Source organism: Halichoeres trimaculatus, unplaced genomic scaffold, assembly GCF_033239565.1.
Source record: "Halichoeres trimaculatus isolate MK-OKI-2021-1 unplaced genomic scaffold, fHalTri1.1 fHalTri1_scaffold_7, whole genome shotgun sequence".
Lineage (NCBI taxonomy): Eukaryota > Metazoa > Chordata > Actinopteri > Labriformes > Labridae > Halichoeres > Halichoeres trimaculatus.
This window is the reverse complement of record NW_027437185.1, coordinates 25,137,590-25,164,787: the sequence shown is the minus strand read 5'-3', so window position 1 is coordinate 25,164,787 and position 27,198 is coordinate 25,137,590. Positions and strand designations below refer to the sequence as shown.

The following is a 27,198-nucleotide window of genomic DNA, read 5'->3' as shown; positions in this document are numbered from 1 at the left end:
TTGATGATATAACCTTGGGTGTCTTTTGGGGGCTGCTGGGGCTCAGGGTTGCACTCCTTGTCTATCATGACATGTCAGCTCAGTGCGTTAACCAGACACTTCCCTGAGTGGTCCCTGTGGGGGTTTGGAGCAGGAGTGGCTCTCAAGCGAGGCCTAGAACATTTTAGCAAAAGAGCCTTTCTTAAGTAAACAATACAACAAGAAAGAGGCATGCCTGAGGTTTTCAAACCTATAACTATCTGTTGCACTTCCTTCTTTTGTTAATTAAAAGCACACAAATCTATGTCCATCCATCCATCCATTTTCTATACCGCTTATCCTGACAAATCTATGTCATTGTTTCATTTTGAATGCTAAATCTATGGTTCAGGGATTCCTAAAGGACATTTCAACAGTAGATGCCCCAAAAATCAGAATAACCAATATGGACTAGTGTGCGTCTACCTCCATTAAATTCCTTTCTGATTATGCAGCCCCAACTCTGGAGGAGCCCCCTTTGTGTGAAGATATGACATGTATATATGCACGCCGAACATCAGTCCATCTAGACATATCCATAGTCTCCATGCACGCTCAGCAGCTGGGATGCATTAATGTGCAGCTTGCTTAGTATGCACTATAAGCTCTGGAAAGGCTACCTGTCACTGGTGAAGTGTTTCTTAATGGATGAGGAGTTGATTTACATTTCCAAAGGCGTGTGCACACTGACTTTCTACCTTCCATTCAGCTGGAGGTAAAGGTTAATGGCCGTAGCAGTCAGGTAAACATGTTTTGGTCTACCTTTGGCTGAGTTTAAGTCCAGATTCAGCTAGCAAATTTGAAATACACAAACAATAGAGCTGAATTGATAAAATAAGATTATAAAAATAGAACAAAGCAATCTTTTCTCTTATGCTTACAGGCATCGCAACAATTGTGAGTATTTTTTTGTATTCAGTGGGCCTCTGAACTGTATAGAAAGGATGATGAATGTTTCTACCATGTGTAGTTTCACTAAAGCCAATCTTATATTTTACTGTAAGAAAAATTGTAAAAGCTCTATTTTGGATTTAACTTCTCTCAGCCGCTCACTGTCTTGATAATGACTTGCAGAGAAGTGACAGTAGAGAGAGTTGATTGTGTTGAACCACTGGACTGACTGATGTTAATGTTAACACTGACATTCATTTTTCCCGGGGATGTTGCCATCTGATTTTAATCATCTCCTCACTGTTCTTCAAGCATAAAAAGCATGTTGCCTTGATTTAGGTTGAAGTTGTGGCAATGTTAGATCAGCTTTCCACAAACTTGGCATTATCGGGCAATTAGCCCAAATCCCTGAGTTTGGGGATTTGACTTCTTTAAGTACAGTTCAGTTATTAATGCTTACTGGATCGATTGACATATCATTTGGTGCTGATATACCTTTCAACTTGATTTTTTATATTGATGGTAAAATCTCCAAACTAATGAAATCATCAAGAAAAACTGACTCATGATTTGTGTTGTTAACCAGAAAATGCTAGCATGCTAACTAGCTAAAACAACACCCAAACAACAACAAACATATTCATTTTCCAAAAAACACATGATGCAGTTTTTTTCTTAAAATAAGATTTTAATATTACTTATTATCATAAAGATATATTTACACACTTTACAGAAATAGAAAATAAAAACACAAAGCTACGCATGAAAGGAAAAATAAAATAAGTACTCCAAGAGCTAAAGCTTATCTTTTATAAATTAGAAACCAAAAGTTCAAATATGTACACAGTATTTCAACCATTTCTGATACACTTGTTTTATTTATTTATTCATTTATTTATTTATGTCATTTATTTTTGCCCAGTTCAACATCAAAACAGAGACAGGGACTGTACATTTGGCCTGGTGAGTAATATGAGCACACACCATAAACAGAATATAAGTTTCAGGAGTAATACATCGTCTTTTAAATGGTTTCTGCTTCAGACCTAGTAACACTGTTGCGATGGCGTGTGAAACCTACAGACTGCATCTCTCTGTGATTTTGGACACAGCGGTTACATTGATGGAGAATGTGTCGCAATCGAGGCAGGAGGGGCCTGTGCTATTCTGGGTGTAGGAAGTCTCATATTGAGGCTCCTGGATAATGACAGATCTTAGTCATTTCCCACGGGAGAGAAAATCTAGTTATCCTTTGGATTGCCCAGCTGGTGGAAATGTGTGAATGCATTGGATTGAATATCAGCCACTTGATCCTGCAGACACCCACTCGAAGGCCAACATGATACAGTTTGAGGGGCTTCAAAAGGTAAAATTATGGAATGTGTTTCCACTTCCACAAGGAGGGAAATGGTTGGTTTGGTGAGAATTTAAAGGAATTTTTCTGGTAGAGAACTGAACCACATTAGGATTAAAAAAAATAACAAACAAACATAAAACCTCGTGTTTGTCATCCTTTGTTTTGAGTTGTGTCACAGCTAGTGGGGAACGGAGCTCCATAAGCTAATATTTTTAAACCTGCCGCTAGCTTCTCCATCAGTAACACAAATCTCTCTGCTCATCCCTGCTCCTTACACACTCCCAGCCAAATGCAGTTGGACAAAAGAACTAAACACATAAGGGTGAGCTCTGAGAACAAACATTTTTCTACCAGGAAAACATGCTAACAAGTGCATAGGAACATTACTCAGGCCTTATGATGGTCACAGAGAAGAGGAACTGGAGAGGAAACATTGAGAGGATAGGAATCGTTTCTCTTGTGTAAGCCTTGCTGGAAAAGACCATTAAGGAAAATGGTTTGCTCCCCGAGCATAATGTATTGGTTTACCATTTCAGTTTGAGCCTGGACGTGCTTGTCCTTCCACACCACAAGGCCCATTAACCTGATGTGCAGGGGAGGACTGTGGGCTATCATCTACAAGAAAAGAACGCCTGAAAGCTTTTACGTGTCCACGACATATTGTGCTGCAGACTACTTTCTATTTTGTTACATCCACAAAAGATACAGCTTTTCACACTGTATTCAAAAAGTAAGCTTTGGACAACCAGCTAGACAAGAATCAGACAAAAATTGTCACAATACACTGGAAAACCATTCCATATCAAGAGACTCTTGTTTTCAGGGTGTATTTTTCCAGCAGCATAATGGAATTGCAAAAGTGCAGCCTTGCAAACCCATACAGAGAAGTCTTGGAGCAAAGCCACGTCTATCTGTTGGGGCTTTGTTGACACTGGAGGCTTTGGATCAGTGGGATTTTTGGCTTTTGATTTTTGGATTCAACTGATAGCCAGACCAAGATTAAAAAGAGTACTTTACATAAACATTGGTTTGCTCTGGTCTCTGAAAGGGCAGCATGGCTGGTGCAGATGGTGAGGATACATTCATGAAGAACAGTGCGGATACAGACGTTGCTCGGCTCCGTAACAATAACTTCTGAGATGGGGAAATATCGATTTGAACCCCTTTGCCATGACCCAGTCTACTTCCAGCATCCCAACTCCTGCGGCTTTGAACTTCCATCCCCAGCTCATATCTTCATACTATCTTCCCCAATAATACATGAGACATCCTGAGCAAAGCTGTCTCACTCCTGAGGAGCATTAATGAAATCTACATCTCTGTCTGAGAGGGTATGAAAAAATAATGGTGGAACTGAAATTATTACTCTTCACAGTGCCCTAGGATTTAATGCATTTTTAATCAAGCTGATCTTGGCTGGGTGGATTACCACTGTGATTTTAGATGCACTCTTAATAAAAGCTTCTCATGCTGGGTGTGAGAAGACTCAGCATTCTATTATAATATTTGCATGAGACATGGCGAGAGGGAAAAGGTTGGAAATCTGGGTTAACATGCCAGTTATGTGGTTGAATTTGAAAAAAGGAGTCTTGGCCGATTGAATTGCATTGGATTATAATCAGATTTTCACCTTAAATCTGAACTAGGAAGTTGCTCTGTACACCGGACAAATGGAAAACAATTTCAAGGTGGCTGCTCTACAGGTTAAAGTCCTAATATGTTACATGGTTACACACTGAATCAGTGGGGGTTAAGGATTGGAAAAGGGGGGAGGGTGTGGTTTCAGCCTAAGCCAATTTAACAATGAGCTCAGACTAAGTGGCCCCGGCCAGCCTTGGGGAGATCCATCTGAGAAAGATTAACTCCAGGATTTAATGAGCATAATGATCAAAGCCACGACCACCTGTGCGGTGGAAGGGCAGACTAGAAAAGGCAACTGTACCCAACATAATGTAGGGAAAGGAACATGATGAGAAAGGGCTGAATCTGAATACATGGCTATATCGATGAATACATATAGGGAGTAAAAGATACGTTATACGAAAATATGCTTATATAAGCTTCAGATGTATTGTATGTTTGTGTTCTGTTAAATAAATGCAAAAAATAGACTGCTCTAGTACAAGCCTCTATCACAGCACCCTGAGAAAAAACGAAATGAAACGACCTAAACATAGAAATAAAAACATAAACAGTAATATATTCCAGTATGATGGAAAGGCATAGCGTTTCATAAGTGAAAGATGTGGGTCAAAGGGTCAAACCAACCTTATGCTGAATATTTAAACAGCCAGAGCACTAGTGGTAGGCTGATCACGGTGGCGTTTTATCTGAGCTGACGTTTGCTTTGAAGCTGTATTCATGTTTTTGGTCAAATTTCACCATCCTCCTAGCTAACATCGTCCGACGTGGGATTTCTGTTTGCAGAAATTGAGAATGCATAATGTGTCAGTGTATCAAGACTTCAAACAAGAGGTAATGTGTTTCTCCCTAACCTTTGTTTCCTTCGTTCCTGGCAGCATTGTGGAGAAGGTTGTTATTTGGCACTTTATTAAAAGGCGAGGCGGCCCGTCGGTGGAGCAGACCGGCCCTGCCAGTTAACAGTCGTGTAGAGCAGCTGCACACGGCAGCAGTGTGGTGAGAAGGCTGGGGATTGGGGACAGGATTGGGATTGGGATTTGGGGTCAAAGGACTCATCCAAGGTGGGACATGTTACAGTAACCTTGAGTGCGCCAGTAAAACCCCTCTAAGGTGTTAATGAGTTCAGAAACACCAGGATAGCTTTGGATTAAAGAATCTCCTAAATGAAGTAATTATTCTGTCACTTAAATAGATTATTTCTACACGTTGTGCTGTCTTTCTTGTCCAGATTTATTTGCATGTGGACATACTGTCAGTACGAGGTACAAAGCACCATTTATGATGATAATTAAGCAATGATTAAAATGTCATTTAAATGTGACACTTTTTCTCTTCCTTTTCAAACCTTCAGCTCGTTGTTGCAGCAGACATCCAGAGTTTTATGAGTGAACTTAATATTTGCTATTGTTGTCCATCAAACCTGATACTGCCCCCCTGTGTATTCAGCGTCCTCTCATGCTAATAAACCTCTAAGTAGCTACACAGCAATGAAAACAGTGGCTGCATTAACCTTGGATCTCAGAGATGGGAATACCACACCGTGGAGAAGTGACAGATGCTTTGAGACTCAGATAGTTTTGACTGGGCTCCCTCTGCACCACATGTCATGCAAAGTGTGTGAGACTCTCAGGGAGATCGCTATGTTTGGGCTCTATTAAGCAAATGATAGGTAATAATAATCATAATAATAATAAAAAAACACTTGGGAAGAAGACAGAGATAGATAAGTAGTGAGGGAGTGAAAGAGAGAGAAGAGAGACAGAGAAATAGAGTCTGATATCTCGGGCTCCATGATCTACCCCCCACCCCCTTTTCCTGCCCCCATGTTCTCCTAGAGCTGAGGGTGAGCGGCTTGTCCAGATTTTTTCTTTTTTTGTGGACAGAGTTGCTTGAAGAACCAGCAGGTGCTATGGACATCACTCTTCAGGCTGGGCAAGCTTAGGCCCCTTTGTCGCAAGGCCCCCCAAGGCAAAGGAAGAGCATAGAAATCAGAACCTGGGGGAGGGCGCTCAAAGCAATGCCTGGAATAAAAAAAGAAAGAAAAACAGAAAAACAACCTTTAGAGTATGTATTTGTTTCTCAAAATCTTGTGGACATTCCAAGTTCCTCTCAAATAACAATGCTCTGTAGGCAGTCAGTGTGGCTGTCTCCATCTCACACAGTATCTCTGTGTACAGAAAACAGTTGATATTCCAACCAGATTTTATGTCCTTTGCTAGAAAAGGGTAGTATGTAGTAAGAAAAACAAACGTATTTCTTGCTTTTCAACACAATCACAACATTATGCTCCGCTCTCTGTCATGAGGGAATCTGTTTTCTCCTTTTTCTCCTCCTTTTATCTTTTTTTGCTTTGTGATAGTTTTCCAAGATATAAGATGAGAAGAGCGGTGAGCTATCCTGCATGACAGCACAGTTCTTCCACAGATAAGAGCCTGGTTTTGTTTCAAGATGGCATATTTTTGTCGTCGTGTAATGCCTCGAGAACCGATTTACGGCATATCTTATCTCCATTGAGTTGCGTTGTTGTTGTTTATTGTCTGTTTTTTATTTCTTGGGATCTACAGGGTGACCTCAGCCCCTTGATGTCATAGCACAGAACTCAGTGGCAGCACAGGAGGAGACCGGCTTCAAGTTGTTTGATGAAAAAGAAAAAAAAAAAAGCGAGCATTCACTGAGCTTGCTCCCACTCAGGGTCTCGAGGGGTTTTCATAAATTGCCTGAGGCTTAAAATCTGTAATATCCTGTCTGTCTTTTGGACTGTCACTGGCAGAGCTTAGATCTAAGAGATGTAATAGCGCTCTTGGATCTAAAGATGACCCTGTCGCCATCTCTCTTCCCAGAGTCGCTGCCATCTGGAATATGTAATGATGAAAAGTCAAACTTTGCCTCAGGTGTCTTAAGGTAACAGATGAGCTGATTGTGACTATGAAAGGGGAAGATGTTGCTACAAAGCATAGATTTGAAGAATGTATCCTGTCAAGTAAATCACGGTTCCTAATCTCTTCTTTAACAGCGCAGTAATGAAGTTAAGTCCGGTAATGACTTATCCACATACGTCTGTCTGCCTATGAGTCTCTCCAGTCCTCAGCTGGATGTCTCCATTGACCTCTAGCTTTGATCAAACAAAATGCATCTCCATCTGCTTCCAGAAGTGTTTTTCCCATCATCAGCTGAGAGCGAGGGGGAAAGCAGGACACGTGAGGAAGAAATGAGTCTGTTAGGGGGCTACAGGATGGATAAATGTAAGTATCCAGTCTTGGAAAGACTTTAATCAGAAGAGAAAACTATTGACTAAATTAAAAGATAAACGGCCTGATAACTCCCAGACGGTGACGTCAAAAAATTTGGAGCTCCCCCTACGGACTGGCTGGAATACACACGTGCCTCTCATGGGATATGGGCAGAAAATCAAAATGCACATCAAATCAATCTCTGTAATTACTTTAAGTCCTCATCGTGCTGATTCATGACCTTCTCATTTTCTGTGAAGAAGAGTTTCTGCTTCAAAGAGACTCAAGATTCTTTTTTGTTTTGTGCATTTCGGTTAGCAGAATGAGTGGGATGTCAATAAAGCCAGCAGATAAACAATCAGCATCTATCATAGGGGGTATTTTGGTTTCATTTATGTACAAGACATGATGTTTAAGGACCTGTTGTCCATAGCCAATAAATCAAAAATCAAAAACACACATTTAACTCCTGGGAATCTTTCTCTTAGTAGAACGTACTTGGATTACTCCTAAGCCCTGCTGCTGTTGGACAGCTTGACTCAGTTTGCGGTCAGGTTAGGGTGAATTGGAAGTGTACATGAAGAAACCCTCACACAAGACTGAACTCTTAGCTAAGCAATGATAAGAGGATCTAGAGGTGGGAAACCAACACAAGGAGGGAAATCTTCAGCCTGTTTGGTTTAAGTGGTGTTTGTGGAGACGGCACTGTGATTCACTAAGCTGTTCAATTTTACGAAGCCTCAAAACTTCCTGAAGTTGACATTGCACTGAGCACTAAACTGCCCCGACCACTCGACTTGTCGAGAGGATTCTAACTTTTTATACTGGCAGGCGGAGGAAAATCGGAGCACTCATGTCCTCCTTCAAGGGCAGCCATCTCGGCTTTGGTCCTTGCTCATTGTTTTCACCTTTGTGCCAAGTCTCTACAGTCTTGTATTGAAAGCAAGATTGAACTCAAAAGAAATTTGACCCTTTGAAAAAGTAATGATAAAAAAATTTGCCATGGTTTGTTCAAATTTCTGACTTCTTTGAAGGAAGGAGCTTCCATCTTCTCTAGCTTTGATCCTTCTCTTTTAACCTGATTAACCATGCCTTGACACTCTCCGGCTGCCACTGCTTCTTACTGTGGCTTTAATTTACAGCGACCCTTTGCAGGTCAGTGCTGTATGCTCCTCACCTCCTGCAGGGATATTGTGTCTTGTTGGGTTTCTTCATCTCTCACAGCGTCTGGGAGAGAAGTGTGTGGGAGTTCAGATCCACTTAAAGTAGGGATGTAATTGTTCTGTTGCCTTCCATTCACAAAGCTGAGCTAACATTAGAAAGTGCAACTAGAGCTTCAGTTTGTATGAATAAAGTGTAAATTTGATCATGTTGTTTAATTAGTCACAGTGGCTTTCAGTTTTTCAATGAAGTTTGATCTGTTTTTGCTGCAATATTCAGAGTTTGTTTTGGTTCGGAGCAGAAAATCAAACTGTGAGGTGATAAGTAAAATATTATCTCTGATTTGGATGAAAGAGATTTCACACAAAGCCATGTTTGACTTGACGGCAGGCTAAACATTCCTTTGAGAGAGAAGCGGTGCCATTAGGTAACCCAACTCTACTAAGTGTTATCTTTAGGAAAAAGGGTTTTAATTCCCTCATTCACGTTTGGTGAAATGATGTTTGCTTGGAGGATTGACTTAGACATTGTGTGTCTAAGTAGAACTGTCCGCCACATGAGAAAAGAAATGACGTAGCACTGTAAAAGCCTGTGTTGTACTACAGAGCATGCTAGCTGGCTGAAAAAAAAAATCTTGAACTTCCCGTGACGCCAGGAATAATATCCTTCAGTCTGAGGTGAGTCTAACTGCTTTGGATGCTGAGTTTCTGTTCATCATCAAAAACATTGAAACTTTTTCTGCTGATGTCTTTTCAGTCTCAACACCATATTTCTCATACCAGTTCCTCCTTGAAATTGCTTCCTCTGTTGTCAGCAGTTATGATTTGATTTTGGGAATGGTTTTGCTCTCGTACCTCTGATTTGACAGAAACATGATCCAAAAGCATAGCAGAGATATAAACAGAGAGCTAAAGCCTTTCACTGTTTGGTACCAACTGGTGATTTGGCAGGTTTGATGGCATGCTATTCCAAACAAAACCAAATAGGCATAATTTTGCTCAGGCCTCCCAGAAACTCACCTTGCTCTAGAACGGCATGGGCCCCTTGTGGGAAAGACGTGGCCGTGGGCGTCTCCTCTTCCAGCCGGATGGTCTGTGGGTCTGACCCCCCCTTGCTGGGTTTTGTTGGACCATTTTTCTCACTGTAGGCGCATCTTCTAGCTCTCTGCCATGCTCCGTGGAGGCCATGGGACCTGGAAGACATGAGGAGAGAGAGACCAGTTAGATCCCCTAGCATGTCCTCTTTAGTTAACTGTGTTCTCATCTTTCACACCTTGAGTATCACAATTGGACAATGCTTATCAGTGCAGATGTGCAGCAGGATCCAAAAAAGAATCACAACGGTAAATGATGAGGAAACAAGAGACGTGTATAGATAAGTCTGTGTGTGGGCCTCTATGAGCCCACCCAGTTTCGTAGTTCATCAATTCCCTGTGTTGGGATCACAGACGAGCAGATAGACAGAGCCTCATCTGAAGACGGGGAAGCTAAACCCTTGTGTCTCATGTCTCTGTCACTCTTCCTAAAGATTACAAACTCTGCCTGATATCGTGGAGGTGCATCCTGTGGCAGTGTTTGATCCAAGATTAGAGATGAGTTGAGCAGCGTTGTCTCTCAGAGACTGTGTGTGAATGTTTAAGGTGTGTGTGGGTGCACGTGTGTTTGAGAGTGATCCCAGATGTTCGAAGTCATTGCTCAATAAGTGTGGCATGATCCCCTTAAGCCCCTCTTTTCCAAATGATTTGGTCCACCTCAAGTGAGTCTCTGACCCTTCAACCTCTTGGTAACCAAAAGACCGCATCTTAAAGATCCAGAGGTTTGATTTAGGTAAGATTTTTTGCGGTTGTACCCTTACTCTTAATGGCATGTTTAACAAGGGTGATCTTTCACTCTACAGCCAGTTATATAGTCCTGTAAAATTTAAGTAAAAGCAAAGAATTACTTTTTATATGGGGATGTAAAAATGGTAATACCTCAGTTTGGATTGTGATATTCCACAGATGTGTTGGGATGGGTTTTAGAAATGCAGTGTAGATGTGATTGAACAGCCACTCAAAGGGGATTTCAGTGACTAATTCTTATAGCATTCATTATACTCCCAAGAAAGTGATACAAAACTTAAACAAACAAAAAAAGTACAATATCCTATCCATAGTACAGAAAACAGAAAACATCATTGCCAAATAGCTTTTTTTAAAGATCCCACAAATGTCCACTGGTCCGTCAGAAACCTGATTAGCATCACTCACAAGAGGTCACGACATTCCTGTCCCCTCTGCTTAGAGACGCTGGGACCATTTTTAGAATTCCAGGGCAAAATAACCATCTTTGGCTTCACCAGGGCTCATGTTAGGACATTGTTTAAGTTAAGTCATCCTGCAGACCGCATAGGTTTGTGAAAGCAGACAGTTTACTGAGGACGGCAGATTAGCAGCTTACAAAAGCCATGATGATACTGGGTGCCTTGCTATATTGGATTCTTTTCATCAGTCTGTGTATTTAGATGTGGCAGAATGGTGATACCAAAGGCTGTTATATGAACAAGACACAGCTGTGCCCCTGAGAATGACGCCTGATTGAAATGTTAAAACTCTGAAACCTGTCTACTTCGTTCAAAACACTCAGCTGGCGCTAAAAGGCAAGATCAATTTGCCTGAATAGAGGGCAGCTTTCTTCAAGAGCGGAATTCAAAACGCCATTGGAAACGAGGCAAATGTTGACCTTCAGCTGTGGCATATTGAAGACATTTTCAAAAGAACAACTTTCCATAGAAAAAAAGATAAGAAAAAGAGGGAGGTTTTTTAGCCTTCAGGTTTAAATAATGAAGAACTGCAAGGCAGAGCTAGACGGCTTTTCAAATGTTTTCAATGTATATCCCTGAAACGCCAGACATCTCAAGTTCCATTTCCACACTAATCTCCTTCCACAAGCACATTACACAGTATACTTGTGGGCGAACAGTAGGCTAATTCATTTGCAGCAGGGAAAATCTCTGTTGCATATTTCTGCATCTAAAGCCCATCTTTGCCCTTAGGAGGACTAATCTGCGCATTATCCCTTTGTTATTGTTCCTGTTACACCGTGAATGAGGAACATTGACACTTTCTGAAGGCATTCAGCTCATTCCCTTCAAGTCCAGGGGGTTGAATGTGGATACACTCTCTGTATGAGGAGTTTATTTTGGGGGTTTGCTTCTTTGAATGCTTTACAAAACTGTTTGGATGCAGAACAGACTAAAAAAAACAGGGCTGCAGTGTGTTTCAGTCTACCCTGAAACAAACTTTGCAAGCTTTATCAGACAATGTTTGGGGGACAAAAAAAAATTCAAATCCTGACATGTTTAAGTTAGTATCTATTCTTAAGTTCAGTTTCATTGAAAAGTGCAATGGGGAATGATGGAAAATGTCAAACTCTGTAGACTTGACCTTATAAGAGCACTTTTTTTTCATAAAAGGTTGAGTAATTTGTCATAAGTAACCCCTTTCCCAATTCCAACATCGTAGAGATGTGTGGGGAAGGAACCTGCAGACACTGAACTCTAACTCAACCATTTGAAAAGCGCTTATGTTAAAGCATACTGACACTTTAAATGTCTCACAGTAACTGCAATAAGTACAGTGCCACGAAACGCCTAACTGCTGCTGAAGTTGAGTGATGGGTTAGTTCAGAAGGTGCTGCAATTACATCCATAGTATAGCCCTGCATACACACACACACACAAACACACACTGCAGTGCATGATGGTAAAGTAATCGTACCCTCGCTCACACAAGTCATCTAGCGCTCCTCTCTGGGTGGCTCCGGCTGTCATAACCCAGGTCCATAATGAGACAATTTAGATGTCCCTGCCATTGGAAGCTGTCAGACACTGCTCGGCACTGGGGTTTGAAGGGAGAACATCTCGTGATTCTCCTGACAAATCTCAACCTATCCAATCTGGCTACAGGATAGAAAAGTGTAATGAAAGCTGCTAAAAATAATCCGGCCCCAGTGATAACACTGGCTGTATAGATTAACTCCTGCAGCCTGCAGAGGAGTCTCTCTGTGTGACAGGTGTGACATACAGCAACAGCTAGCTTTGTATACCCATCTGTTATAAACATCATGTACACACAGACTGCAGCAGATCTGATGCATCAGTGTAAGACCTCTTGATTGTTTCCGTTGCAGGTTTATTATTGGATAATGTGTATTTCATCTCCATAAACAAAGATATCTCAGCTATCTCCCTGCTCTGAAATTGGATCCCGTCTCTGTGGTATCCCATTTGATCTCTTCCCATGGGATGTTTGCATGTTTGTGTAGGGTTGGTAAAACAGTAACATGGCAGGAAAGCATATGTTGAACTATAATAAGAGTCTTATCTCTACTACTGATGACCTTGGAGCCCCAGTTTTGACCTCTTTCCACTAAATCTCAACACTTCTTCCCCCTCTAGGTAATTCCCTAATTAAAGTTTAATAAAGGGGGAATTTCAGGAATGCCTGGTTATTGGTGTTTCTGCTGCCTGCATTAGCGATTGCCCCCTCAAAGAAGAAAGAATGGAAGAGCATTGCATGGTTTATACAAAGCCTGAGAGGCTAGAAGGTGGAAGGATTTAATTATCAGGTTTTACATTTAGGAATATGCTTGAACTGCAGTTAAAACCCTTTTTAAAAACTGAGTTTTGACAAACTAAGACATTTAATCTACTCAACACTCATGTAAACCAACTGTCATGTCATATTTGATTTAAAAGAGGTGATCTTGACGCATTTTCTTTTTGACTGACTTGGCAGAGAGTGAAAAAAGGTGCCATCTACCCTTCACCCTTTAGCAAAAACTATCACAATGCAACTTATTTTTTACACACTTGCAGAAAGAAGAGGAACCAGTCTATGATTGGTGAGTCCATGCTCGTGTTTCTGGTGCTAAAGTTTTTGGTTTTGGTATCGTGAGAATATTTAAAAGTGTTTGAAAGAAAGAAGGCAAAGACCTTGGGTAGTTAAGAGGCAGAATTGGTCAAGAATACAACTGAGAATTTGACAGTTTTACGACTTTTCCTGTGTACACACAAATTATAAATATCTGTTGGCTGCTCCCTCATTCCCCGCCCCAGTTTCACCAACACCTCCTCAGGTGATATCTGTTAAGTTGTCTTTTAAATGGCCGGCTCTCCGTCTTTTTACAGCTTAGCCGAAAGCGGGATACTGACAGCTTATCCCTGTTGATTCTGCAAGAGTCTATCAGCGGAGCCTGGAGAGAAATACATCTCCCAGCACTTGTCCATCCAGTCAGAAAAGAGGAATGGCCGTCCTCTGGTTTGATGCCAAGTTCATCAGCTGCCCTCATGGCTATCAGGAGCAGACTGTATATCACAGCAGCCTGTGTCAACGCAGGAACACAGACAGCATTGCAAATGGGCCAGAGCTACTTATTAAGGGTTGTAAAGCTGATTTGTGTGAATCGCCTGCCAAAATTACCACACAACAAATGTCTGCACTTGTAAATACAGCCACTGCATAATGGTTGATGCCACGAGGACATGAGGGATCAAGCAATACCAGCCTGTGAGTTAAGCTGTAGCAACAAGTCAATACAGGCCTGTGTTCATGGTTTAGAAATATTAAATATGGACAAGCACAGTCAAGCATGGCCACCCAAATTTAATCCGTTTAATTTCCTCTGTGTCACTGCAAATTAATTTGCTGTCCTCTTGAATCTTGACTGTTTGTTTACTCGTCTTGCTCATCACTCACAGTCACACTGATTATGAATCAGCTGAGCACAATGTCATTGATCCATTTTCTTGGTTGGCTCAAAACATTTAGTCTTGCCTCTGTTTCTTTGCTGTCCCTGCATTGCTTATCTGACACTGCTGCATCACAAATCTCCCCCCTGTGGAATTTCTGTGAAAGTATTTCGATGTGTGAACAAACAGCTGAGACAATGGGATTTGTTTGGCATTGAAAGAGTGACCCTAGGTGCCCGTGTAGGATAGAAATATACCACAGCTCCATGTTTTGAATCCTGAGAATTACAGCATTTCCTGACCAAGATATTCTGATCTAATAATTGATTGGATATCAGCCTGTTAAGCTAACCTTTAAAACAACAATTTTCTGTTGGCATGCACAGTGAAATAAAATGTTTATACTTGTAAACTGGAGGCAGATTGGCTTGTTACAAGAGTGTGTCATCCTCATGTGAGACAAAAATATTTGTGCAAGAAAGAGAGGATGAATAAATACCCTGGTGTGTGTAGCCATGGTTATAACCATGACATTGTACGAGCAGGCCTGCTGTCTCCATCATGTACCTCTTTCCTTCATTCACTTAAAGCAGCTTTGGCTAACTCGTCCATAGCATGCCATCACTGCAGACACATTAACCCACACAGCCAGACACAGACATGTCACAGACAGAGATGCTTCCTGCTGCATAAGCACATTAGGGGATCAGGAATATTTAGCCACGAGTGAGATGTGTTAAATGTGGCAGATAGGAGCCAAACATTCTTTTAACCTAGAATAAGTCCCTGCAATGCTACAGCATCACTCTGGGGATTTGCTAGCTGTCTGATAGCCTCCCCACACATTCATCCTGCACATATGGAACAGTGCCGAAACAAGGAGGCAGTCCCTTGTTGTTCAGCTCACACAATCCAACATTTAGTGTCGGAAATGCTGCTTATCGCATGCCTACCAGTAAGTCTGGGCCTTGGCAGAAACTGGTACCAATTGCTTGCGGACTTTCAGACCACGTTACCATGGCAGCCACCATGAAAGGCGCTCAGTTTAGCTCAAAAGAATGACATTGTCAGCTGATATTGAGCAGGTTCTCAATTTACAAATTTCTCTGCACACAGGCTGAATTCAGCAATCTGAGTGTGTGATGTTTTTAACCTCCTCTGTGGGCTCTTGGCCTCTGAGTGTTCCTCTCAGGGAGAGGGGGGTGTTTTGGTCATAAGCTCTATCTTTTATTTCCGTCTGGGACTGTTTGATATGCAGCATTGTTTTTTGTGATAATGCTAGGCTTGTGGCTTTGTTTGAAGGCAGTCTTTGTCCACACAAACTCCAGTGAGGAAACCAAAGTGCATGAAAAGTTGCTCCCTTTGCCAACCCCCATCCTCACTGAAGGTTCAGAAGAAATTAAAGACAAACTGAGCACCCCTTTGGTCTCTGGTTTTTCTGCAGATGTCCCTTTGAGTCAGCCAGCCGCCTGTGCAGTGTGCTGCTTTCTCTGCTCCTGAATTAGAGAGTGGATGAAATGATGAGGTGTGAGACTGCGTTCTCTGCTATGATCAGAGCGCTGTGAGTTCAAAGGGCCGGCAGCAGCTAATGAAGCCACTGACTCCCCTCGCCACTTGACTGCCTGTCACTTAACTCACAGTCCCTCTCCAGTTAAAGGGGTGAATTTGTGGCTACAAGGTTACTGCAGGTTCGAGCCTACTGCGCATGAGCAGTGCGAGACAAATATTAAAAAAATAACTCCAAAGGGAGATTTCTTTCTTTTCTCTCTTAACATCCAAGAGCTGGACCAAGAGAGATGCTGGTGTGGCTGTTTCTGCTAACAACAGCCGGCTAAATCTCTTCACATGGCAGGTATACTTGGTTGGTAAGGCTACCAACCGTTGCCCTGATCTCTAGAGATTGCATGTCAAGGGCAAAAGGATCCTCCAACCATCCGTTTCCATGGGCACGCTAATCAGATGTGAAACACTGCCCCCTCCCTCTCCTGTGTCACCCCCCCCTCCTGCTGTGAACCTGTGTGCTCTCCCATCTGAGGTGTGGGAGAAAGAGGGAGACGGAAAGAGAGAGACAGAGACGTCACTGCGCAGGGTTCACTGCAGCTTTAATGCCTTAGGGGACCATCACTTCTTCCGTAGCACAAACAGTACTATTAAAGGAAAGAGCAGCAACATTGCGTCAGACTGTGTTGGGTCTCAACCACAACAAATGATTTTTATACAGGGGCTCTGACACTAAAACAGCAAGCACAAGGTGTCATTGTCTGCTGTCCCTTTTAAAAAAAGTGATTTGTAATTAGGACTAAATTGCACTTTTTGAGCACTTATTTGTTCCATAGTTTTACAAAAATTTGCATTTAAAGTTTTGAGGACTTGACAGTAGATGTTTGCTTTGCAACCATTGCACTTCATAACCTCTGGTAAATGATTTATGAAAAATGTCAGTCACTTGCCAACCTAAGGCTGAAATGCCCCATCACAATAATAACATTGTACCATGGAAATTAAAAGTTTCATTATTACTGTCAATAATGACAACTTATAAACATTGAATTTACATTTCTTTCAACATTAAATTGTTGGCTACAACTGCTATTTAAGAAAAAACAATTAAATATTTGAAGTAATTATGGCCAACAGATGAAGTACAGAATGAAAACCCTGAGGGTTTTTACTGACATGTTAGGTTGCGCTGTGCTGCAGGTGAGCTAATGTTTACTGGTCCTCTGTGTTTATAAGGTTTTCATCAGCAGTTTGGATGAACTATTCGCCTGATGTGGCTGTGTGTTTATGAGTTCCAAATATTGTTTTGCTCTTGCATTTCTACAAACATCTGTTTATGTTCAGGGGCCCTGGGAGCCAAGCAGCTTCTTATGATCAGTGTGTAAGACACAAGGAAACAGTAAGGGGCCTTGAACCAGAGCAAGCAGTGAGAGGCAGATTGTTTGATTGACCAGTGTTGAAGTGCAGACCTGTATGTGGGACACAGTCTCCACAGAAAACATTGTTGTGATCAAAGACGGAGCTGTTATGATGAATAATGCATGGTTTCATAAATGAATGATTTCTGTATTGTCATGAAAGGCCCCCAGTGGAAGCGGTTTCACACTTTCATACATTTTGTTATAGGCGAGAACATGAGGTTAGTGAGAGTTTTACGCCACTTAGATTCACCGCAACATCCTGTATTTCCGTGAGAATAAAGTGACATGCACATCCTTTTGCCTGAGGCTTGGGATTTAGACAGATCCCAGTGGGAGTGTCAGAAAATGAACCTGAGATCTTCTAAGTCCCTCCGCAGCATCCGTGATAGCCCCAATCCATTCTGACATCTCCATAGTGAAATCCCTCGTCTGATTGAGCAGCCTAACATCAGCCAGCTGTGCAGCGCTCACAGCTACACGTTTATTACATCTATGATCCATGATGGCGCCTATGGATGGTTGGCATTAATGGAGACTATTCTCTACTCCATGTTTATTTAATTCTCAGGAAAATGAACTCCTCCTACATGCAGTTATAGCGCCTGAAGTACCGTCTCATTCCACAAATGACATCTCTAAAGCAATAAACAGAGGTCATATTTTCTCATTCTTGCGTGCTACAAATTGAGCATGAAAATAATAGAGGCACCTGCATTTTTAGAGACCACAGTATTTATTCTGCGGTTTTGCAGCCTGTTAATAAAAATGTCAATTTAGATTTTGATCAGTAATATGATCTGGCATAATAAATGTAACACTTAATGTTCAAAAAGAGACCCATAAATCACTTTCATATTGGACACTGGTGGAAAACAGAGCAGGTTTTGGAAATATCTGGCTCTAATTAAGTTGTAAGGAGCGCCCCGGGCCTGAGGATAGGGTCTGGTGATCACATGAGGTCTGGTTAACACAGGAGCCCCACTCTATACCCCCCTCAAAAACCTCCTCCCCAAACCCCGAGGTTGTGCCCTCAAAGTTCAGGGGGTGTGGGGTTCTGTTCTGTGACAAAAGGAACCAGAATGGAGTCAGAATTTAATTTACAAGTAATTTAGCAAATTTAGTTCAACAGACATCTTAAAAAGCCATGAAACTGTCATTATTCAACATATGAAGTTCATAAAGACAGACTAGATCACCAGCTGTGACTTCTTAAACCATGGAAAGCTTACACAACCTCTCAACTCCCAGATAGCCTCTCTTTCTGTCCACCCTTTCATTTGTCTGTTCTCTCAGCCCGACTTCTACTCTCCCTTTGCTTCCCTTTTTTTCTCCCTTCACTGAATTCACTCTCATGGGAGGATCTAAGTGAGTAGATTTATTCATTCAAAGAGTTCTGAATTACATTACAGCAGCCCTGCAGTCACATATGCCAAAGTCTTCCAAGCAGCCGAGCTCCCCGGGGAGTGTTAGGCCTACGGTTAGCCTTATATCCCTACCAAATGAGTTATGATTTTTCACTAAATCTCTTCCACAACTCCCTCCCACTCTAGGGCAATTGAGGGTGCCATTCAAAGAGCTAATGTTGGGTGATATTATACAGATGTGATATGGTTCATTGCAGAGAGACTCGATGAAACACTCAGTTGCACATCATGGGTCCGTTAAGATTACGCATCATGACCAAATGTCCAACTAGCTTGAAGATATATGGGTTATTGACATTAACATTAACCTTACACTGATAACTTCTTCAAAGATGAGAAACCTTGGAAACATTTTTTTTTTTGCCAATCCACAATTACTCATACAGCTCATTGGAAAACATCAATACTTGACCGAAGTATTGTTCAATCAAAGTTTAAAACTACAAAATGACATGGCTAATTCAGACATTTGAAAAAAGTGGCAATTCATAGTTTAGGAAATTAAAAGATGTACAATTATCAGCTAATCTGGTTTAGGAACATTTAATCCTTGTTCCCCATTACCAACTATACAGCCAAAAAAATGTAACCATAGCTTAACACATGTAGTGTGTTTTGACTTCATTTAAAGCTTACATGAGAAAAAGCTAAATACTCCTATTAACAACAAATAGGACCTCAAAACAACCCAAATATCCCAACCAACACCACAAATGGCAATAGCATTACAACCAAAAAACTAACATCACATTGCATGAACTGAGACCAAAAAGACTGAAGATTTAAACAATGAAGGGATCGAAACGGTGAAGCAGCAGCAACGACAACAACAAAGGTAAAGAGCTAAATTAGCTTTTTCTGCAGTGTGAGAAGTCTGGCACGCTGACAGATGGCTCAGTACAAACAGTGTGGTCCTCCTCTTCTTCAAACTAAGTGTTTATTACCACTTATATTAGACAAAGATTGGAAATACAGCCAACCCTTGAGTGCCTTTCAATTGTTGTGTGTTTTTTTCAAGTTAGAAATGTCTCAGATGTGATGCAGTGTTTGCTTCCTGTAATCAAAACTCACTAAGAATACAAAACTGTAAGCTACTTCAGAACCAACGGAAAGGCAAAAGTTACAGTCTTACATTATTCAAAAGTAATGCTAAAACAAAGCAACATTAAAAAAAGTCCATCAGGATCATTAAATGTAGTTATAATGCTGCAATTTCTGCTTAACAAGCTTAACAAGAGCCACGCCAACAGGGGGCCAACAAATCCCTCTTTACTTAATTCCTAAACACAACTCTAGAATTTTCTGCTGAGTGTGTATGAGTGGTGTGTGTGTGTGTATGTGTGTGTGGTTATTGTCTGCAGAGTTACACTGTTGCTGTAGGCTGCTGACTCTATTTCCTGGTAATGCTGCATGAAGAGGAAATCCAGGTTCTTCATGAAAAGGTTTTTATCTGACCCTGTGTGTGTGTGTGTGTGTGTGTGTGTGTGTGTGTGTGTGTGTGTGTGTGTGTGTGTGTGTGTGTGTGTGTGTGTGTGTGTGTGTGTGTGTGTGTGTGTGTGTGTGTGTGTGAGTGCCTGTGTGTTTGTGTGTTTTGTGGTGTGTGTGTGACATAAACCCAGCTGGTGCTCTCAAGCTCCTGTGCCTTAAAGAAAAAAGAAAAAGGAAAAGGCCCAGCAATCCTCCATAATCCTGTAATAACCTTTCTACTGCTCCCCCTTTGACATGACTGTTTGCCCACTGTTATTATGTTATACTGGGACATCTGGAAAAGTTTATCTGCTTTTGTTCTCTCCACGACCACCGTAATCACGTCCACAAGCAGAGACACCTTCCATACATTAGAAAACCAAGGATTATGATTTAAAGCTTCCTGGTTACGGGTGATTTAGACCTTTTGATGTTTTTTAACAAAACAATCAGACCCAGCTAGGTGGAGCTAATGCCTTGAGGTGTCTCAATAAGCAGCTACATGTGCTGTAACCCTCCTCTTTTTGGCTGTACTTGGACTTGCAACACTTGGATGAGCATCTGAGCAAGTCGGGCCTCATTACAGTATGTATGCATGATGGTGCCACAGAGCAGCCAGCCCCAACAATACATCAAAGTTTAATACGGAATAATAGCACTGCTGACAGCTCGCATAAAATCCTCCCCAAGCAGACGATTTCTTTGCCAGATAATGTCTCAGATCTGGGCCGAGTGCTCCGCTTACACACACCTCAACTCACCTGTTCAACGCAGGCCTCACGATTACACCCCCTGTGTGTGTGTGTGTATGTGGCCAGGTAAGTGTATGTGTGTATTAGCCAGCTGTTATTGTTCGTATCACTTGTGTCCCTTGGTGAAGATTGATAGTGTGTTTCAGTGGCAGAAGAAAAGAAATGAAGCTTTAATGTCCTCTCAAGCGACCCTGTTAGGCACAAAAATGTTTTGAGAATAAGGACTGTTTACATCCCCGTCTGAGGAGTTACACTGGGAGGAAGGAGAGTGATCAGCCTTGGGATGAATTATGGATACCACATGTCTAAAGCTGGAGCCCACTCTTGAGCCAGAGTGCTTTTCAAGGATGGGTAATTGAAGTGCGCTGCTAAAGGATGCTAATATTACACAGAGAAAGCCCCAGCAGCTCTTTTAGTGGACTGAGCAAATATTATCAGCAGCTATTCGAGTGAATTGCCTGTTGCACTAGGAGGTCTTGCTAGTATGCAAATGCATCCATACATCACAAATACGATCAAGACTCACACTTCCCCACCCTACTGTATACAGTCAGATTCAGTCCAGCATTCATCGCTTCCTGCAAGTGTACAAGCACATGCTCTCTCCATCTCACTCTCTGTGCATCCTTCTCTTCATTCTCAAACACACATGTACACACACACACACACACAGATGCCTGAGCAAGAGAGAAGAAGCCCACTGAACTGGAAAAGCGTTTGTCTCAAGATGAAAGGCTTCACACCCACTGCCTACATGCAGAGCCTCTTCCGACACCTTCCCGCGACAGCGCATACTGTAGCAGAGGCTACGCAGACACACTCCAGCTAGCATCCCTCCCCACACCCATCATCAACGCCGCAACACACTTGCATCTCCTCTTCCTTTTCACTCCCTTTCCCTCCCTTCCTCTCTGTCAATGGAGCGCTCATACTACAGTAGCTGCCGGGGGACTGAGAGGCGCATAAGCGGCGTGACTTGAACAACGTTGTGAAGGATAAGCTTCCATGAAAGCCCAGAGGCACGGCAGCCTTGTGTTCCCCGTCGCTGGTGTAGCACGGTGGGCTCTCAGGCATGGAACATGCTTAGCCACACGCAGGGCGTGAAAAACGACACTGACCATGATGCTAGATAATTGCTTCCCATTTACTCATGTGCTGAGAGCCATAGACAAAAATAGCATGTCGCTGAGGCGAATGTGCTGGGAAGCATGGGAACTGTGAGTGCTGTGGCCACGGATCGATACACAGAGTGGACAGCATCTTTCAAGCAGAAAGTCTACACAGCATCTTAGTCTATTCAGCGCCTAGCAACATATAGCCTCGCAGCATCGTACACATCAGATCCCAGTCTTTCTTGATGTTTTCAATTTAGCATCGCAAAGCCCTAGTTTTAGATACATCTTACATACCCCTAATGTTAACCAGGCTAGCCTCGTCAACATGTACCACACATAAACAAAGCTTCTGTCTGTGTCTCCCCAGCTTCTGTAGTTGGTGTGTAGGTGATAATTCAAAGGATGGTCCAGACATTTACACAGGCCTAACTGTTGTTTTTTCACACCACAGTGTTACCTGCATCACATCTGCAGACTGCCCATCGCTCTTCAAACTAAAACCCCCCAGCCACATTTCTCACAACCTCTTCACTCTCATGAGCCATCAGAGAGAATGCCATGCCCCTTTGTAATTGTCCCAAGCCTGTGTTTTTGCTCCAAATGTTAGTCATTTTAAGTCCAAACTGAATCGGATATCTAGCACAACAATAGCTTCAGAAACACAGCAGCACTTTACGGAAATTTACTGTGACAAGGCATCAAGACTGAGCCCCACAGGAGATCATCCATGCATCTGGGATCTGTGTTCCCCTCATTGATGCGTACAACAATTACAGTCCTCATTATCATCACCACAGGAGCCATGCATGTATATAGGTGCTGTGTTTCCCTGCTGCACAATCACAGTCATGTAATAATCCTACAGCACTCAGGTCAGATAGGCTACACACAGCTTTGAATTAACCAGATTCACTCCACCTTGCAGAACATGTGCCATGCATATCTTACATTTCATAACAGCCACAACAGTCACACATACATCTAGCATATCCGTCACTCAGCAGTAGCTCTACAAAAAGAAACCTGCTAATAATTCATCTCCAAGTCTAACAAGCTCACATCAAGGTGAGGTAGTGAGGAAAATAACTAGTGTAAGCTAAAAACACATTCAAGTTCAGCATAATAGCAAAGGCAGTACAATAGCTAGACAGTATAACCACTGCAGTGCAGTACTGTATACAGCCAGGTGCTAATATTCCTGCCTTTTAGAGCCCACACAAGGCTAACCATGCTGGGTAACTGATCAACTACAGCTGCCTGCACGAGCCAAACAGGCAAACAGAGAGAGAAATGGAAAAGAGGAGGGAGAGAGGACCGGCGACGAGGCTGGCCGCTCCTGTACTCACCAGCACTGGCAGAACACAGCAGAGACACCAAGAGCACAATCACCAGCGTCAGGATCTTCACATTCATTTCTGCACTCCCCTCTGGCTCTCCGCTAGTCACTCGCTGATATACTGTAGTGCTGTGTGTGTGTGTGTATGTTTGTGTGTGTGTGCGTGTGTGTGTGTGTGAGTGTGTGTATGTGTGTGTGAGTGTGTGTGTGTGTGTGTGGATGGGAGGGAGAGAGAGTGTGAGAGAGAGGGAGAGGTAGAGAGAGCAGCTGAGCGAGCAAGAAGGAGAGAGAGACTGTTTGCTCCCCTGTGTGTGCGTGTGTGTGTTAGAAGTGAGTGTGTCAATTTGTGGGAATATGTGTGTGTGTGTACTGACTGTGCCTGTGTATTTGTCTAAATGCGTATTTGTATATCAGTGTGTGACAGCGCCACTCCAAGACTGAAGGCACGTCTTTATCTAAGCTCTCCCACGGAGGTGTGTGTGTGCGTGCGTGTGTGTGTGTGTGTCTTCTTTTCTTCTGTCAGAGGAAAAAGCAGCGAGAGCCAAGTTCAGTGGAGCTGTGAATGTGCTGCTGGAAGTCCGCTTGCAGTCAGGTCTGCCTGTCTGTCTGTCTGCGTGTGTGTCCCTGTGTGTGTGTGAGTCCAGTTGGTCATGTGGCTTATGTATCATTGACTCTGTGGGTCACGGAAAAGCCCCCCCACCCACCCCCTTCTCCACCCCTTTTCCAGAAACATGCAAGTGCACACGGCTGAGGACGGAGGCAGAGAGAGAGGTAGAAAAAAGGGAGGGAGGAGGGAGGAAAGAGGGGTAGCAGGGAGGTGAAGGGTGGGGGGATGCATGCAGGTTTATGATAATACCCAAACAGATGCTCTTGTTGAAAACTCTTTGAATTGCAAACAGGGCAGCCTGCCAGGAGTCCAGGAATCAAAATACCAGCTTATTAGGGGAAGTGGATGAAAGAAGGGAAGGTGTGAGATGAGGTTCATGCTTTCCTGCTTTTGTATCTCCACCAGCTGTACGAAACCTTTCTTCCTCTGACTATTCTTCACCAACTGTAGCTCTGGCAGCCCCTGTCTGGCTCAAGGTATAGCTTAAATCATTCCTCCTGTTTGAAGTCTCATTTGTGCCTCTGCCAGGAACTGCAGGAAAAAACTTATCACGCTCAGCTCGATCAAATCACTCGAACTATTTGTTCCAACGCCCCTGAAGTCATTTGTTTTATTTTGTTGCATCAAGATTATATTCTTTCCATGAACAAAAGCTGCATATAACCCCCCACCCTGCGAGGCTATAAAATAAGACAAATTATTTATTTTAATTTGTTTATCACACAATAAACAGGAAAGGTTGCATTTCTTGCTGTGAATTGTGAGAACTATAAGCACGCACAACAAGTTTTCTTATCGGGTGAAGCCATTGAGTAACATCAATGCCACAAGTTTCTACACCCCCTCTTGAGAAGAAGTTGTTGGAGAGGGACCATAAATTTTGTATGTTTGTACTTTGCATACATAATATGAGAGGGACACATTGAACTCCACCCTATTACGACATTTTATGCAGTACAAAGAGTCTATAGGTCGGGTGTCGTAATCTCTCAAAAAAAACAGCAAATCCAACACAGTCATGGAGTCCATACAATTAAATCTGTTGATTTAATAATCCTAAAGTTGGGTGTTATCACAAAGTTTTGTGAACATTGGTGTGAATCACTGTGGCCTTAAAGATCTCTGTCCCCAAAGGGCTGTAGTGACACATGATGAATGGATTTCGTTCGGTCACAACCTCCAGATACAAACCCCCCGCTCCACAGCCATCCACAAAACCTCTTTTTCTCTGTGTTGTCACTAAACAGTCACTTTAACAGTGCAGACCTGAGAAGAGGGGCCCTGTGACCCTGGACTCCCGAGCTGCCGCTTCACACAGCCAGCCCATTGTCTCCCAAAGGCCCTGGGTCTCAGAGGGCAACATGTCTGTGCCACCCACTTGAGATCCAACAACAAGAGCAGCTTCCATTTTTACACGCAGCACTTGAAGCCTTCACTTCATGTGAAGCAATCCTCTCACCTCAGAGGTGGCCAAGCCCCCACGGCTAAAGATGCTTATCCAAGCCTGTCCTTTTTTTAGCCGAAAGATAATTCTCCCAAGTGCCTTTAAAAGAATCTGTTCACAGCATTTTCTCAAAGGTGCTTACTGATCACTCACAGAAAGCATGACCGATTCTTTCCAATTGTACATAATGAGAGACGGTGAGGATTATAGCGCCATTACTAGCCTACTTAGTAGTTAGGAGTAATTCAAAATTCAATTTAGTTCAACATTCAGGAATAATTTTAAAGCAATGTGGAGATAACTGCCTGCAGAGTTATTTTAAATTAACAGTTAATGTGGGTATCAGAACTGAAACTGAGGCGATATTCAGAATGAATCCAGGTGCTACCCATGATAATTTATGACTGTGGATTTACCGGTCATTAAAATGTCCTTTGGACGTGGATAAGAACGTGTGAGACATTGTAAAGTTGGCAGCACAGGCTCAAACATTTGCACTCTATTAGCTTTAATTGTCTTAGCTTGAAGCAAAGTCTGCATTGAAAATGTAACAGATGGTGTTTCTTCTGAGCGTATCAGTGGACTGAGTACCATGAGGTGAGTGTAACGTGGAGGGGGATTGCCTTTTTTTATTTTTAACTTCTAAGGATGTAGAGCGAGACCTGGCAACCTTTACATGAGCAACAACAGTCAAGGGGGCAGCAATACAGCCACATGTGTCTCAACACAGGAAACACTCTGCTGTTTACAGGAAGTGTTTGATGAAGGAATGCGGTTTATGTCTGGATTCTGTCGCTGGTGACGACTTTTCCTGATATTCTCAATAAACAGGCAGACATTCCTCAGATAAGTGTAACAGACGATGGAAAAGGTATCTTTGTATTTCCTCTGAGCAACGTGTTGTCAAATCATAGTGACCAATACTGCAGAAATTGTCAACAGGTGTCCTCTCAGCCCCTGATCTCAGCACAGATTTGCTGCATTATTTACTGTATTCACAATTAATCTGCTTCCTGTTTATTATCTGCTTCTATATAAAGCTCCTGATTTCTGAAATGCTAATGAAGTGAGCGGATGTTTGCTCGCATTGTTGTTCTGTTGATTGAATGAGCAGCGGGCCGCTCATGCTCCTGTTGTTGTTATTGTGCGAAGTGAACTCCACACTTCTGTCTGCTTCCGTTTCCAGAGCATCCATCAGCTACAGCGCACCTTTATTAACATGGTAAACAAATCAAACCTCCGTCAGGGTAAGACACAGTCAACAGCTTGCACGAACGCCGAACGTCAATGTGAGATCAGGTCATGGTTCCTAATTAGCTTCTTCGGAGAGCTCAGCAATGAGAAAAGAAAGTGTGACATCTTCATTAAGAGGTTTCAAAGCCAGTGAATCCGAGCTGTGTTTTGCTCGTCTGAGGCTTTAAACAAATGCGATTCTGCCCTCAGGCGGCCTGTGCTTCATATCATGAAATGTCAAGAATCAGAGCCTGGGTGGATTAACTTATCTGCCTTTAATCGTGACATTATCAGCAGCTCTGCAAATTTAGCTGAGAAATGTTCTGCACTCGCCAAAGCCCTCTGGAAGATAGGGCGGCAATTTTCTGCCCGTCTGCGGTTCTCATTTTGTTGAATTGCCTCAGAGCAGCCACACACACACACGCACATTTTCTGCAATTTCATAGTAGCCTGAATAGAGTTCCTGGTAATCGTTGACTGTAAAGAGCTGCTGCTTCCCTGAAATGCAGCAGTTAACATTTCTACTGTTTCTTATCCTGCTGATAACAAAGTGAGTTATTAAGTTCCTGTCTTTTTGGGAAGAAATTAAGACAGACGTAAAATCTGTTTATCCCTTCATTTGGAAACCAGCTTGGGTTTATCTCCTCTAATGTTGGACAAGCTCTAAATTCCGTCTCGAATGATCATTAACGTTTGACATCATATTCTCTCCCGCTCAGAGAGAAGAGCTGTTTACACACAGAACTCATATAAATAATAATCAACTTCTTCTCTTTTCCTTCTCCTCCTCTTTCTGCTTTGACTGTTTCATGTTCAATGAATGGAAATGATGACGTTTTTCATCATGAGCTTCCAAATTGTTTTCACTGCT

The 27,198-nt window shown here is 42.5% G+C and overlaps 2 protein-coding genes across 2 annotated transcripts in view; one reads left to right on the top strand and one right to left on the bottom strand.

The window, feature by feature from the left end:
• Nucleotides 1–27,198, top strand: part of xpnpep2 (X-prolyl aminopeptidase (aminopeptidase P) 2, membrane-bound) — a 113,541-nt gene that overhangs the window by 13,521 nt on the left and 72,822 nt on the right. The gene's annotated exons all lie outside the window — the stretch shown is intronic.
• apln (apelin) lies at nucleotides 1,631–23,668 on the bottom strand. Its single transcript, XM_074674383.1, has 3 exons — nucleotides 23,054–23,668; nucleotides 9,318–9,490; nucleotides 1,631–5,928 (listed from the first exon to the last, which is right to left on the bottom strand). The coding sequence occupies exons 1-2, from the start codon at nucleotides 23,118–23,120 to the stop codon at nucleotides 9,324–9,326; spliced, it is 234 nt and encodes a 77-aa protein (XP_074530484.1). The 5' UTR covers nucleotides 23,121–23,668; the 3' UTR covers nucleotides 1,631–5,928; nucleotides 9,318–9,323.